A 14,741-nucleotide genomic window follows, 5' to 3' on the forward strand; every position below is an offset into this window, starting at 1 on the left:
AAAAAAAAAACTAAGAGAAATTGCCCATCTATTACCCACCCCACCCCACCCCAGTATGGAGTAGTCTTTTTTGACTCTCTAGAGCAGAAAACTTTTTTGTATTTTTGTATTTACATTCTCATCCAACTCTAAAACTAGACAAGGAATGCCCAACACATGTCTTACCCAGCACATCCCCTACAGCAGCCACCGAATAAACAAAAGCAACAGCGGGTCTGTCAGGAGGGGTGACCATCACTTTAGAGACCCTGATGTGTATAGCGGCTGAGCCAAAGTGACTGTTCCCCCTAGAGAAAGAGCAGGAGGGAACCAAAGGGAGACATTGCTCCCTGGGATAACTGCCTCTACCTTGGCCTCAGGTCTGTAGAAGCTGCAGAGTCACATGCAGAATGAGCCCCTTCCCTGCATCTCTGGCCTTCAGAGTGGAAATGGGAAGGAACTTAACAGTGTTTCTTAGCGACATCCATCTACATTTCTTAGGAACAGCTGAGATGAACAAGGCACCTAACTTAACAATGTTTCTTAGCGACATCCATCTACATTTCTTAGGAACAGCTGAGATGAACAAGGCACCTGATAGGTCCTGCCCCAAAGATGGATCCTAAAAAACAAGCATGGGTGCTTCTGAATGGGGGTGATAGTATGGAAGGAGACAGACCCTGGGCTCCTATCAATTGACTGTATCACACTGGTCCTACTTTTGTTTCATATCCTGTCTATAATAGTGTGAGACTCATTCTCCCGCATGCGCAAGAAGTACACTCAGGTTCAAAGCCACAGTCAAAACTAATAAAGAGCAATTTGTTTGATCAGGATTCGATATCAACCAATTAGAAAAAGTTGGTCAGTTATTAAAATAAGAGTCTCTCGCTATTAATCTGCACCTCCTCTCTTCAAAGAGGGGTGATTTTTTTATATGATGTAACAGACGTGTTCAGTGGTCTTTATTTAAAATTTATATCTCCTTTCATAAGATAATTAACAGGCACCACTCCTAACTCATGGCGTTTGGTTTTCAGTTGTTTTTTTTTTTTTTTAAATCAACACCATTTAAGGTTCTGACCTTCTCTTTAAATATTTTGACACAACCTTAACTTGCAGATGTCAGGGTCTTGCTTGATAATTCCTGTAAAGCCACTTTTCATCAGCTGGAAGACCTCTGCAAGGCGCTAGGAAATGCGTAGCCCTGATATCAGAAAAGCGGACCTTGAAGCTAATTCTTCATCAAGTCAAAGCTGTGTAAACTCAGACAAGCTACCTGATTACCCATCCTCAGTTTTCCTCTCTGTAAATATCAGACCAACAACAGTACATACATGGTAAATTTCTTGTTGGGGAATAAATGAACTAGGATATATAATGGTCATGCCTCTGACAAGTTTGTAGCAAATATTTGACTTAAAATATCTGCTGTCATTTTTGGTCTTGGCACAGTCACCTAGCAGTATAAAACTCCTATTTTCTTATCTATAAAATGAGAGTACTATCACTTTTGAGATATTATCATATTCAAACAAGAAGATAACAGATATAGAACTATCAGACACACAGAAAGTAATCAAAGTATGCCAGGCATGAAGGGCCCGTGCTTGGTACCCCAGAACTCAGTAGACTAAGGTAGGAGAATTGCCTTGAATGTGAGACTTGCACACCAAGACTTTCTTTCAAAAACAAACAAGAGCCGGAGAAAGAGAGGGGAGAGAGAGAGAGACAGAGACAGAGACAGAGACAGAGACAGAGACAGAGAGGCAGACAGACTACATGTTTGATCATGCATGAACTTAAAACTAAACTGCAAACATAAAAGCCTTTAATAAATCTTAAAATTGAGTTAGAAATGTCATGCAAAAATTGGTCCATAACTAACAGAATGTCTGACATATTTGAAATGCAAACCCAAGTAGTTTGGTTTATCTTTAACTTTACCTAAAGATAACCTTTTGTAAATGTAAATTCTATATCCACAAAATAAGAAACATTCTCTTGAGCCAAACTGTTCTACTATACTGTAATCAAGAAATCTAACATGCTTTCTTCAGCCAAGAAACTATATGTTACTTACAAATCTGATTGAGTGTACAATGTTTTTTAAAAAAACAAAAAAACATGCTTTCCAGCTGTGGTGGTGCAATGTCTTCAATGCACTAGTGAAACAGAGGTAACCATGTGGTCTAAGGCTAGCCCAGGCTACAAAGCAAGTTTCAGGACAGCCCAGACTATGTTGAGAGATATGGTCATAAATAAATAAATAAATAAATAAATCTGATATTTATAAATTTAAAGACAATGCAGCAGGCATTCTTTGACAGTATTCAAGATAATTTGCTGGAAACTGGGGACACAGCTTGAGCCCTTGCCAAAAATGTCTACACATTACCACTGATAATCTCAAAATACAACTTATAAAAACCATACAGGAGTTCAATTTGAACCAGAAAGTGGATAAGCAGCATAAAAATGTGTCCAACAAATAAGTTCTCCCCTTTGACTACAAGCCTGCGTAGATTTTAAAAAGCAAAAGTCATTTTTAAAATACAGTTGTTATCTGGGAAGCTATTGAATTTGTGCCAGAAACCAACATTTCAAAAGGTAAGCCTGTAAAATAATAGGTATCTGTAAATGAAAGGCTGAAATAACCCCAGGAGCAGCAACACAGTAATTAGCAACTTTTATAGAGTAATAACATGTTCCATATTCTCTCTACACTAGCTCTTTGAAGTTGCCAGTGTAATATATACAAGTTTTATTACATTGGAGCCCATCCTTGTGTGTTTTATAGGCGCTAGCATTATACAGAGCAAGCTGTAGTCACCATCGGATCTTCTATAAGAAACTGCTCGATAACTCGTGAGCTCTGTGTCTAGTTTATTTTGTTACACCTGTCTTTAGGAAAATAAAAGTCACTTTGAGCCTAAGTCACTACGGAGATCCACATGTCCACATGCCATCGATGTATGAGCCGTAAATCATAAAGCAGTTTAGCTTTAAAATTGTGCATCGCATATTCATGTGCACACCACTTGCAGTTTTAGACACATGTGAACTCTTTACTGAATTAAAAAGAAGGGAAACGCTCAGCTCTACAATCAGCGATTACCAGAGGCAGAACAGAGAGCAGTTAATATGCTTGTTCCAGCAGATGTTCATCCCCGTAAATATTAAACATAACACAAGTTCCTCCAGGAATATACAAGCAGTAATTTTACCACCTGAATAGGGCTGGTTGGAAACATTTAAGGGGGGGGGGGGAATGTGAGGATGCTGAAGCAGCCAATGGGATTTTTCAGACAACTGCAACTGGAATTAAATTGCGTCTACCTGTGATTTACCTACAGAAGCTCTCCCTAATGCTAGAATAGCGAGAACTGGAACCCCAAGTGCATTCCAGGCTGCCAGCTTTGAGCTTGACAAAAAAGAGTGAGGAGTTCAGCCATGGGGATGTGTGTAGAAAGGGTGCAAAGGAACTGTGAACCTCCGGGAAAGGAGTCTCCCTGGGCCAAGGCCTCTGGAATTCCGGCACCAAGACACACTGGCCTCTTGCCCCAGGTGCTCACTTTTCCATCCCGAGTGGGAGTGAGGTAGAACAGAGGAATGATGCAGGCGCCAAGCAGGGAATAGGCAGGGAGCAGGGCTGGAGAGCATCCTCTCCGGACACTTCGTAGAGGTACCAACTCTAGGGGGTCACAGGGCTGGTGAGCCTGAGGCTCTCCGGGAGCTGGAAGGGAACACAATCCGAAGGAAGGGAGCTGATAAGGGCTGCGAGATGAGGGGTGGGCTCTCGGGCATCAGTGACACGTTCTAAAAATCGGTTCTTTCCCCCTCCACCGCTGCGCTCCTCCTGTGGCAGCCAGACCCCGGCCCCTTGAGCTGGCGCAGGCAGCAGCGAGGGGAGGAAACGGGACCGGAGACCAACGAATTCACGGGGAGGCGGCCGTGCATCCAGCCCGCCAAGGCTGGAAGGAGCCGGCCAGCGAGGCGGGTGTCCTCGAGCCACCCCACCCCCACGGCGGCCGGGCACCGGGCGTCCCGGCCCAGGTGAGGGCAGGCGGGGCCAGCGCAGCTCCTCGAGCGGCCAGCACCGGGACTCACCACAGCGACTCGAGGTCCCATTCCTGGAGCAGGGCTAAGTCGAAGCTGTCCATGGTGGGAGGTGTCAGCGCCGCCGCGGTGTCCGCCGCCGCCGCCGTGTCCGCCGCCGCCGCTGCTGTGTCCGCCGCCGCCGCCGCCGCCGAGCCTCGGGCCGCCCGCGCGCTGCAACGAGAGGCGCCCGCTAAGGTGCATCCCGGCCGCGCCCGAGCCGCCGCCGCCCGCCTGCCCGCCAGCCACCCTTCCCCGGCTCGCAGTGCCCGGCACCCCCGCGGCCCCCGCCTCCCGGGCCCGCCCGGCGCACTCACCCGCTCGCCGGCTCGCGCGCAGCCACACTCGCCGAGAGCCGCGAGCTCGCTCGCCGCGCCACCGCCTCCTCCCGGCCTGCGCCCGCCCCTCCGCCCCTCCCTCCCGGCGGCCCGGCCCGCTGCAGCCGCCGGCGCGGTGCTCTGCGCCCGCCCGCTCGCCCGCCCGCCTCTTTCTCCTCCGGGAGGCGCGTGTGCGCGGGCGAGGCCGAGGCGCGCGCGCGCGTCCCGAGCCCCGCGCCGCGCGCGCCCCGCGCGCCCCTGCGATCCCCGCGCTCCCCGTGCGGCTGCTCGGGGTCCCGCGCCCTTTCTCGGGCCGGGCCGCCGGTTCGCCCTTCCTCACCCGCTCCCCTCCATCTCTCCAGACCCTCGGTGGCCCCGAGGTTTGCGGGGGCTGGGGGGGACGTCCTGCGAGCCGGAGGGAGCGGCGCGGCGGCGCCGAGGGCAGGAGGATGCCGTGCCGAGCCGAGCCGAGGCCGGCCTGCAGCACAGTAGCCCCCAACCTCTAGCCTTCGCCCCGTGTTCAGCAGGGACTTTCTAGTCCTCGGCAAATTAAGCGGAACCCGCAGGGCGCTGCGGCGGGAGGTGTGCACGCTTGCAGACCTGGGGTGGATGCTAGGAAGGAAAAGCCCTGGGCGCCCCAGGCGCGGTGAGAGTTAACTGTGCAGCCCACGGCAGCGCCGAAAACAAATCGTTTCAAATATCTGGAGCCAGTAACTTAAGTGAAATAAAGAGGAGGCGGGAAGGAAGCTTCTTCCAAGACCTGCTCTCAGCTGCAGTTTAGCCTGGGGGCTGGAAGGACAGGGGTATCCCACTACCCCTCAGCTGCCCGGTCCCTGGAAACCAGCCTCCTTTCTTTTTATTTCATACTGGAAAGGCCTCTGGGTTTCCACTACAAACTTCCCGCCGCCTCCTCTCCTATCTGGAGAGTGGCAGATTGTCAGCTGGAAAGATGATAGAGTACCACTGTGGCTTGTAAAAAAATAAAGCCCTTGCTATTATTACTCCCTTGGTTTGAAAGACTGCTCCCCCCTCGCTCATTATTATATACACTCTGAGAGTGGGGACTGGAGATACAGAGCAGCTCTATCGTTACATCTCTGCGCTTCTGCCCTCAAAATTGAGGGTCCCATGCTGGCCCGGGGATGGCGCATGAGGCTCCCCTCTCCCATGCTCTTGGCCACAGTTCCTAGAGCCTTATTCAGGATTCCCCAGGATTCCTGGAGAGAGCAGCACCGAGCAAAGCTCACCACTTACACGAAACCCCGCATGCCCTAAGGGAGGCCTTTGCACTGCATCAGCCTTTGTTCCTTTTCTAGACGAGAAGAGCCACCATGTGGGGCCGCCAAAAATTTAGCCCCTTTGATAGAAATCAACCTAGGAGCACCCCCTTTTTTATTTCACCCACCTCTAAAGGAGAACTAACGAAGTTGTGGGCGCAGGTAGATAGACTGCCAAAAAGCCAACTGGAGTTCTATGCTCTCAGACACAGGACTGCAAAAGCTCTCTCGGGCCCCCATCCTTTTCTTCCCCCAGCTTTGGAATAGTTCTCTATTAGCATCCATAACTAATGTGAAAATATCAATCGCTAAGTGAAGGCAGAGTCTGCATCAAATCAGTTGTAGAAACCGACGGGCTATTTTTACAAACTAACAACTTCCCTGCTTGAAACACCATCCGGCCCCGTTGAAGGCTACAAAAGAACAAAGGAAATATAGACAAAGTACAGGTGTGAAGGGCTGGGGTCCAAAATCTTGGTCTATGGTGTATCTAGAGAGGAGGAGGAGGAAATGTGCCTTACAGATACCTACTTAGCATAAACCCTCTTGGAAATGTTTGCTCTGGCAAAAGTGAGCTATAGACATCACATGGAGACAGCCTTCCCAGGAACAAAGGCTAGGGGTGGAGGGTGGAGGAGAGGGGGGAACAGCCCCTGCCTGGAAGAACTGCAAGTTCTAAGGCCTGAACAAGAAATGTGTCCTGTTCCATTGGGCTCCTGGCTGCAGCTGGGAGTCTTCTCCAGAAAGGAGACCTCCCGCTCCTCCCAGGGATCTGGCTTCCCTTCCCTTCCCTTCCCACCACATCTGTTTATACAAAAGAGGCTGCTGAAGAACAAACAGAACCGTGTTGACTGCGGGTCCCATGCCGAGCTTGAGGACACAGTTTGAAGCCTCCTCCTCCTAGTGGCTGAAGATAAACGGGTCCCAGAAAAAGAGAAAGAGCAATGGGGTTAGGCCTGGGGAGGGAGGGTTATCTGGGAAAGGTCTCTCTAAAAGAGCTATGAAATAATAGACATGTATATTTGAATGTCAACTCTGGATCCCCACGTTTACATTTAAGTGTACTTGAGCCTGAAGTAATTTCACTGTGGGTATTTTTTTTAAAAAAAATATTTCTTCACAAATAATGTATTTTCTGTTGGGGACTTTAACTCGAGGACAGATGCATTAGTATTTTATTTCTGGTGGATGTTTCTGTGAATAGAGCCCACTTGGAGAATGAGGGCCTTGGAAGAAACCCAGAACATTGTTGTAGATACTGTCTTTGCCTAAGCTGTGATGGGGATGAATTGAAATTGAATAGGTTTCACTGGTGAAATGTAAAGAAGTTAATGAGACTCTTCACTCGAAGAACTTAGTATTTATATTTTATATTTTAACTTGTTAACTTATATTTTATATTTTATGGCTGTTCCCATTATAGAGTCATTGGTGTATGAACCCAGTCTAGCACTGAGACAAGTCAAAATTTAAACCTTAGTAAAAAAAGAAGAGGAGGAGGAAGAGGAAGAAGAGAAGGACAGGGAAGGAAAGGGGGAAGGGAGAGACAAGTAGCGGCTCCGCTAGAATTAGAAAGGGGTTGGTTTGTTGAGTGTTTGTTGTTGTGCTTGGGTTTTGGTTTTGGTGACTTTTTGTTTTGTTTGGGGATGGGGGTTATTTGTTTTTGCTAAGGTTTTGTTTGTTTTTGTTTTTTGTAAAGGAACAAGAGTTTGTCTAGATAGATAGATACATACATAGGTAGATAGATATATACATACATAGATACAGAGAGAGAGAGAGAGAGAGAGACATAGATAGATGAGAGGGATAGAGATAGATGTATGAGAGAGGATGTTTCCCAGTGAAACAGGAGAGAGAGAGACAGAGAGAGAGAGACAGAGAGAGAGACAGAGAGAGAGAGACAGAGAGAGAGAGAGAGAGAGAGAGAGAGAGAGAGAGAGAGAGAGAGAGAAAGAGAATGCTTTTCTCCTGAGGAAGAAGCAACTTGTGCTACTGAGAGCTGAATAGAACCATAGAACCGCCAGCTCAGGAGAGGGCCACTAGGAAAGTAGCTAAAGCAGGGCTGCCTGGCCTCCCTGGTGGCCTGGCTAGTTGGTCGGCTGGTTTGTGCTAAATCCACAAAATGAAGGAAGTAAGAAATGGATCCTGCTTAACAGGGTATGCACATGTGCTCTTGGCAAGGACCTCATCCTCATTGTGCTCTCCTGGAACTGGAAGCCTCTTGTGTGCACCCAGAAGCAAATCCACAGCATCTCTCATCTCCCTAAACTAATTCCCAAGACATGGCTGGAACTCAGCAGTAGCTTTGGGAAACCAGCAGAATCTCTCTCCCTTTCCCCCTCCCCCTTCTCCTCCCCTCCCCTTCCCCCTTCCTAGCTCCCTCTTCTGTCATTCTCTAGAAAAGAGCTAGCTCTGTGGATGACCTGCCTGGAAGCTCTCTCAACCCCTCCTCCCTCTTCTCTACTATCTTCTCTCACAACACCTTTCTTTCCAGTTTCAGGGAGGCTGCAGATACCTCACTCAGCCAGCTTCTCTTTCCAGAGACTTCCTGGGTATTTGAAACTGTATCTAGGGTTTGCCAATAAACCCTCTAGGCTTTTTGCTTGCAAATTAGATGTTAATATGTCAACCCTCAGGACAGCATGGATTTTCAAATCTACCCAGGAGCTCCAGTGTCCTCAGGCCTTTCCCTCAGTCTTCACAGGTAGCACACAGTGGATCTAGCCTGGGATCCAAGGTACCTTTCTCATTTCTCCCCCTCATTCTCCAGGTCCTGAGCAGATGGTGTGGTTGTGCTGGCTGTCATCACTCCTCCTATGTTTCCATGGAAACATGGGGCATAGGGACCATCTCTGCCTTGGGCTCCCTGACAGTATCCTCTGGCTGAGAACTTCACTAAGGCCCCTCCTCCTTACTTGCCTGCTGTCCAGAGCTTTGCAGAACATTCTGGGCCACAGGCAGCCAGAGCCATTTCAGTGATCCTGCAAAGGGTTGTAAATTGGCTGGAAAGGGGGGAGGGGAAGCCAATATCTCAGTCAGGTGGCTGAAGGCTATTTGGGATGGCAACAAATATGGATAATCTGTCCCCTCAGCTACCTTCCACAATGGCTGAGAATTGCCCCAAATGTCAAATTCGATGCTTCTAAGGTTTTCTGTGTTGTCAGGCAGCAGGTATTTATTGAGTGGGAGTGTATGGTTGAGGTTTTACACTGCACTCACATCCCACCACCTGGAAATGTGCATTCCAATTTTTTTTTTTTTTTAACAAAACCAGGTTTCCCTAAGGAATGTACTTTCTTCAAAGTTTCCAGCATCTTCCTGGCTACATAATTCATTTATATAGCCACGAAGACATTAATTAGATTCAGAAGTCCGTGGAAACAGCAGAGCTAGGCAAGGTCAGAGGGCAAGCAGGGCAAAGAAAATAGAGGGGGAAATGACCCCTGGGAGAGGGTGAGGAAGTGGAGGGAGATTTTTCATGCCTTTCAAGTATCAAACAAGACAAAGACAATTTTCAAAACGTGGTCAACTACCATAACACTTTTTAGAGAATTAAAGTATTGCCAAATGTAAAGAGTCTGTTAAAAAAAAAAAAAACAGAAGTTGATTTGCATGATAATTTTATTCATATATACTTTTGGTGTTATTGTTTCTCATACCCCTGCTACAAAGATTGGGGGCAGGGAGGAAGTACATACAGCTCATCATATTTTTTTAAAAGAAAAACCAAAGTGGTCACTCCTACTCTGGAAACAGAAAAGACTGTCTTGTTGTGGACACAAACCAGCCAAGTATTTCATTGCGGGATTTACGCATCTCATGTCACACTGACTTGCTGGCAGATGAATCCACCATTTCTTTGTATGAGAAGAACAGGAACTAACCACCCAGACTAAACTATAATATTCTCACTGGCTCGTAGACATGCTTTTTCAAGATGCACACTGGTCAACTTTGCAAGACTGCAAGGTCCCTGAACCTACTAGGAGTAGTGGATAAATAGCCCTACAAAAGCAGGTAGGCCTCTCCACTGTCTCCGGTTCCACATATCAGCCCCATCTCATGCTCCCAAAAGCACATAAGGTATGTTGCCATGGTTTTCCTCCGCGAGCAAGTACACTAAGGAACAGATAAGTGTCACTAACCAAAGCACGGCAGATTGGGGATCAGATCTGGTAGCCACAACACCATATGCCAGCCTGTAGCTTTCGCCTTAATTATATAGTGTTGGAGCATCCCCCTGCTCACAGGTGCTTAATAATGAATGTAATGTGGACCCAGTCAGAAGCTCTGTACCCGGCTTTGCATTTCTCCTTGTTGTTAGCTCTGTCTCAGAGATCTGCCTTAACAGAGCATCCGCGAGGCCCTCAGGACCTCCCTGGGCTTAGGAGTTTTCCTTCGCAGCTCGAGGGTGCATCAGATGTTCTTTGTCTCTTGTCAGTTTTTTGTCTCTGACAGTCCTAAAATGCGAGTGTTCTGGTTTTGGTTGTTCTCCATGAGTGCTGCCAGACAGAACCCCCTGACATATGTCAGGAGGGCCATAAACTTCTTCCTATTTAAAGGTAAGTCCTCCTCCTGTTGGCCTCTAACCACTCTCAAGGTGTTGTTTTTGTTCTAAGCAGGACAGCGGTGTTGCCCGTTGGAAAGTTAACAGACAGCGAGAACAGTGTGTCCAGGAGGAAGTGACTTAGCTCCCATCTAGGGGGGAATTATGGGAGAGAAATCACAACATGACTGAGTGTACTAAGTCTTTTCTCCTGGAACAAGAGACATGCTAGGGTAAGTGTGATAGTCCTCAGGCAGCCTTGGGACAACACTGACAGCTCCCAGCCTGAAACCGGAGATGTTTCAAATTGTATCTTGGGGCTATCAATAGAGAAAAGGACAGCAGTATAAGGCTAAACTCCTTCTTATGGAGGCATCCCCCATAGCTGAGAGTCCATAGCGGCGGTATTCAAGTCCAGAAAAAGAGCAAAGCCTATCCTTGAAAGCCAGAGACAAACAAACATGGCATACCATGCCAGTTGCCTGTCCAGCATCTATCTACCCTCCTGCTTAAGAACAGAATTTAAGCCTGCTTTAGAGAACTAATAAGCTTGGCTGGTTTTATAGTTATACACAGTTAGAGACAGTTAGATCAGCTTATTTCTAGTCTTTCTTTGAGAGAACTGGACATGTGACCCAATCCTGGCCTATGAGACACGAGTTTATGCTAGCTACAGTTTCTCCAAACATTCTTGTACCTGAAATGGACACTACCCATTCCCCTAGATCACTTCCTTCTCCTATCCAGAATTCAGTTTGAGCCCTGAGAAGGAATAGCTGCTGGGGACCGTAAGAGCCAAAACAGACACTTTTGTTGGCCCATCAGAAGTTAAAGGATGGCCAGTTCCATGTTTCTGTCTTCTTACAGTTGTCCCTCTGTTGAGCCGCCTGCCACCCTGTACTTGTATCTTCAAAGTGTAATGAGATCCTGTGTGACTACCTTGCTCTTACCTTGCTTTATTATTGTAGCTAACTGATTAGAGAAGCCACACCCTTTGAACACACCCTACACCTGGCAGTACCTAGTCAGGTCTACCAAGTGTCTCAAGCTATATGACCCAACAGGAACAGCTGTACCAAAGAACCATTGTGACTTACAAGAGACTACAATGGCTTCCTTAAATATAGCCATGCCTTCTGGGCTCATTCCGGTTGTAAGAATGTCAATTAATAAGAAACTCATGCCCCTTCGTCTGGAGACTGATTAATCTGGCTCCAGCATTTGTGGAATATTCTGTATTATTAGCTGTTCTTTATTTCCACATTATTTATTAACCAGGTTAAGTTATTGTTACTGTCCTCACAAGGATACTAAAAGATGGCAGTCATGGAAAACAACGAAGGAATAATAATAGTCAGGCTTTCTTGTGTTCTAGCCGCATTCACAAAAATGTGCACGCTTCAGACGTTGTCATTGTTTCTACCAATAAACTAATTACCACTGTATGAAGCTCGTTTACTTCAGAAGGAGTTTAGAAAAACAGCTAATTAAGTACAGTATTTTGAAATTTAAACTGCATTACAGGGTTAGAGCCCTGTAATGAAATTGCAGTAGCTTACACGGAGAAAGAGAACCCATTGCAGCTCTCTGTAGCTAGTAGCTGGCCTCCTACGTGAATGGCATCTCCTCCTCCACATCAATACTGTTTGCCTGCAGCCTTGGGGCAAACATTTCCTAATGATTTGGGGGCTGCCTCTCTCGGAAGGCCCCTCGAACCATTTCTAAAACACTCCAGCTTGACCAGGACCACACTTTTCCTTGTGTTTATGGGCCATACATTGATCTCCCTGGGTCTTCCTAGAATATCATGAGACCACAGTAAGCACTCCAGCTTAGCATCCAGTCTCCCTGGAGTCCTTCTGCCAATCCTCCACACACTGATTGGCTCCTACAATCAACTAAGGACTCTGGCAGAGAGAAGTCCCCCAGGATCTCTGTCATAAAAAGAAACAGAGCTGGACATAGGAATGAGAGAATCCCCAACTTCTTGCTTCCTTGGAAGAAGAGAGCTTCAGACAGCAGCTGGAGCTTGACCTCAGGAGGAAAAATGCTTACCACAAGATATGGAGGTAGGAAACTACTGAGGAGGGAGAGATCTGAGCCCATGGTGGTCCCAAGGGAGGAGCAGCACAATAGGAGGTAGAAAGTAAGAGGGAGGTTGTGGGAAGAGTCTGCTCCATATTCAAGAGCATCTGCAGAAGCCACAAAAGCAGGGTTTCTGAGGACAGAACCAGTGACCTTTCAGAACGCCACCTATTTCTCTCAAACTTGTTACAATTCTCTCTGCCTGGCGCAGACCTTCACAATTTTATGAAATTAATATTGTCTTCTGTCACTCTCTAGGTAACATTATTGGGCTCATGGTAACATAAAGGGACTCTCATCCCCTTGGACCTGGAAGAGTCCCAAGGTGAGATCCACAAGCTGTCACCCCTGGAGGAATGCAGCCTCTAGGTTAGAGCTGTATTTACAGCAACGCTTTCCCAAGCACAGGACATGGGGTCGAGTCCCAAGGGAGTGCTGAATGACCACAGGAGTCATTTCAGAGATTGATTTGCCAAACAAGCGTGGAGAGCCTAGTGTGTGTTAAGTGATGGGTTTAGAAAGGAGAGATGTTCAAAGTTGAAAAAAAGAAAGAAAGAAAAGAAAAGAAAGAAAGAGAGAAAGCAAAGCCCATCAGTCAGAAGGACCGTGCCCATACATCCTTATTCATTTACCCATCCTTGAATTTAGCAAATGTTTATCCATCCAGAAAAGCAACATCAAGCTTACCACCATAAGTAGGGCAGGTATGTTCTCACCAAGGAAGCTAGATGTGGTTGTGTTATATGTTATAGTGACTCAGGGGGGAATCTATGTACAAAGAATGGCTAATTTGTATCCAAATCAAGAACTAAGGAAGTGGGAATTAAAGAGGAGAACTAGCTAGATGGATGACATACTGCAGTGTGTATCTGTCTGCTAGGCAGAGGTGTGTCTTTAGTGCCATAGGAGAAAGAAATGGGTTGGTGGCCACTGGAGACCTCTTCTGGGGAGTTTTAATATCAAAGTTAACATCCGTGTTGATCTAATGGAACAAACGCCAAAGCGAACAAGGCCTCATAACAACAGAAGAGTGTCCCAGGCAGAAGGAAAAGCACATGACAGTCATCAGAGGCCAGAAAGAAGCATGCTGTGCACCCCAAAACAGAGAAGGCTCTATGTGATCAGAATGTCGCCTGGGGGTGTGGGAGTGGGATGGATGTTGGTATATCAAGTGCGCCATCACAGAGAGTAAGGGAGAAGAGACAGCTCTGAGACTAGACAAGACGCAGGAGCCAGGTGGTGGAAACTCTTCTTTTTGGTGTTGCAAAAATGTTGCAAGTGAACAGGAAACAAACATCAGAGATTCTACAGCATAGAGCCGCCAAAGCCTTTCAACAGAGAGTTGAAAGAGGGGATGGCTCCTGAGAAACCAGTGACAGTGTTTGACGAGCATTAGAAAAGTGGTGGTTGTTTTTAGGGCTTTGTTTTAAGTTGTAAAATCAAGAAAGTCTGCAAACCTCTTCCTTTAGGCTCAAGGCTGGCCATTTCATTAACACAGTCTACAGCAAAAATAAAAATGTACAGAGCCTAGCTCATAAATTAGGAGGAATATTAAAATGCAGCAGCAAGCTTTAAACTAAGACAGGATCCTCTTGAGTATAACTGCCCAGGTCACATACCCAGGCAGCTGCCCCAGGCTGAGGCAGCTGGTGACATCTTCCTACTCTTGCATCTCTTCACTGACAGAATGGGTAGGCATTGGCTCCTTGGAGCCTGGTGTCATAAGGATCCCTGACAGCATGCTTAGAGCTTAGCACCATGCCAGCCCTCTAGCCTTGGGTTCATTCCATGACAAAAAATGATTTTACTTTTGATTATATTGCTAATAGACATCTAGAAAAGTACAAGTCATGAAAAACAGGATATAATGAAGGGGGTAGGTCCGAGTTTAAATACTCTCCATTGCCTCTCTCTTTTCAATGAAAATCTTCAAAAGCCACTTTATATTTGTTAAACAAGATGACAGCAATGTAGGTGGAGAAACTGAGGAAAGGGGAAACGGCTATGTAGCATGAAAACCATGAGTTGGTCAGACTGGGATGAGGAGGGACAAGGTAACACTGTAAAGAAGGAATGGGATTTGGAAGAAAGAAACATTTACATGGTATGTCAGGGAGCCCTGTGATACAGTATTGTTTGTTACATTTTACATCTTCCTAATGTCTGGTAAAGACAAGCTGGTGTCAGATGTGGTGTGAACAGCATGTGTGAGGCTCTGAGTTCAATCCCAAGCACCACCAAACACATAAATATAAATAAATAAATAAATAAATAAATAAATAAATAAATAAATGAATAAATAAATATTAAAATAGCATTACTCATAAAGATTTAAGAAGCTATGTGTATGGTGTAAAGTGTGTGTGTGTGTGTGTGTGTGTGTTGAGAAAAATGGCTTTTAAGTCTTTCTACAGATTAGAATTGTCTGGCGGACAAGTT

At 46.5% G+C, this 14,741-nt stretch overlaps 1 protein-coding gene across 7 annotated transcripts in view; it reads right to left on the reverse strand.

The window, feature by feature from the left end:
• Nucleotides 1-14,741, reverse strand: part of Aff3 (AF4/FMR2 family member 3) — a 502,697-nt gene that overhangs the window by 453,758 nt on the left and 34,198 nt on the right. For all 7 annotated transcript variants that reach the window (XM_031367274.1, XM_031367273.1, XM_031367272.1 and 4 more), the window contains one exon: nucleotides 4,090-4,251. In XM_031367274.1, coding sequence (XP_031223134.1) covers nucleotides 4,090-4,251 — 162 coding nt within the window. The remainder of the gene's footprint in view (nucleotides 1-4,089; nucleotides 4,252-14,741) is intronic.

The sequence above is a fragment of the Mastomys coucha genome, unplaced genomic scaffold (assembly GCF_008632895.1).
Source record: "Mastomys coucha isolate ucsf_1 unplaced genomic scaffold, UCSF_Mcou_1 pScaffold14, whole genome shotgun sequence".
NCBI classification, from domain to species: domain Eukaryota; kingdom Metazoa; phylum Chordata; class Mammalia; order Rodentia; family Muridae; genus Mastomys; species Mastomys coucha.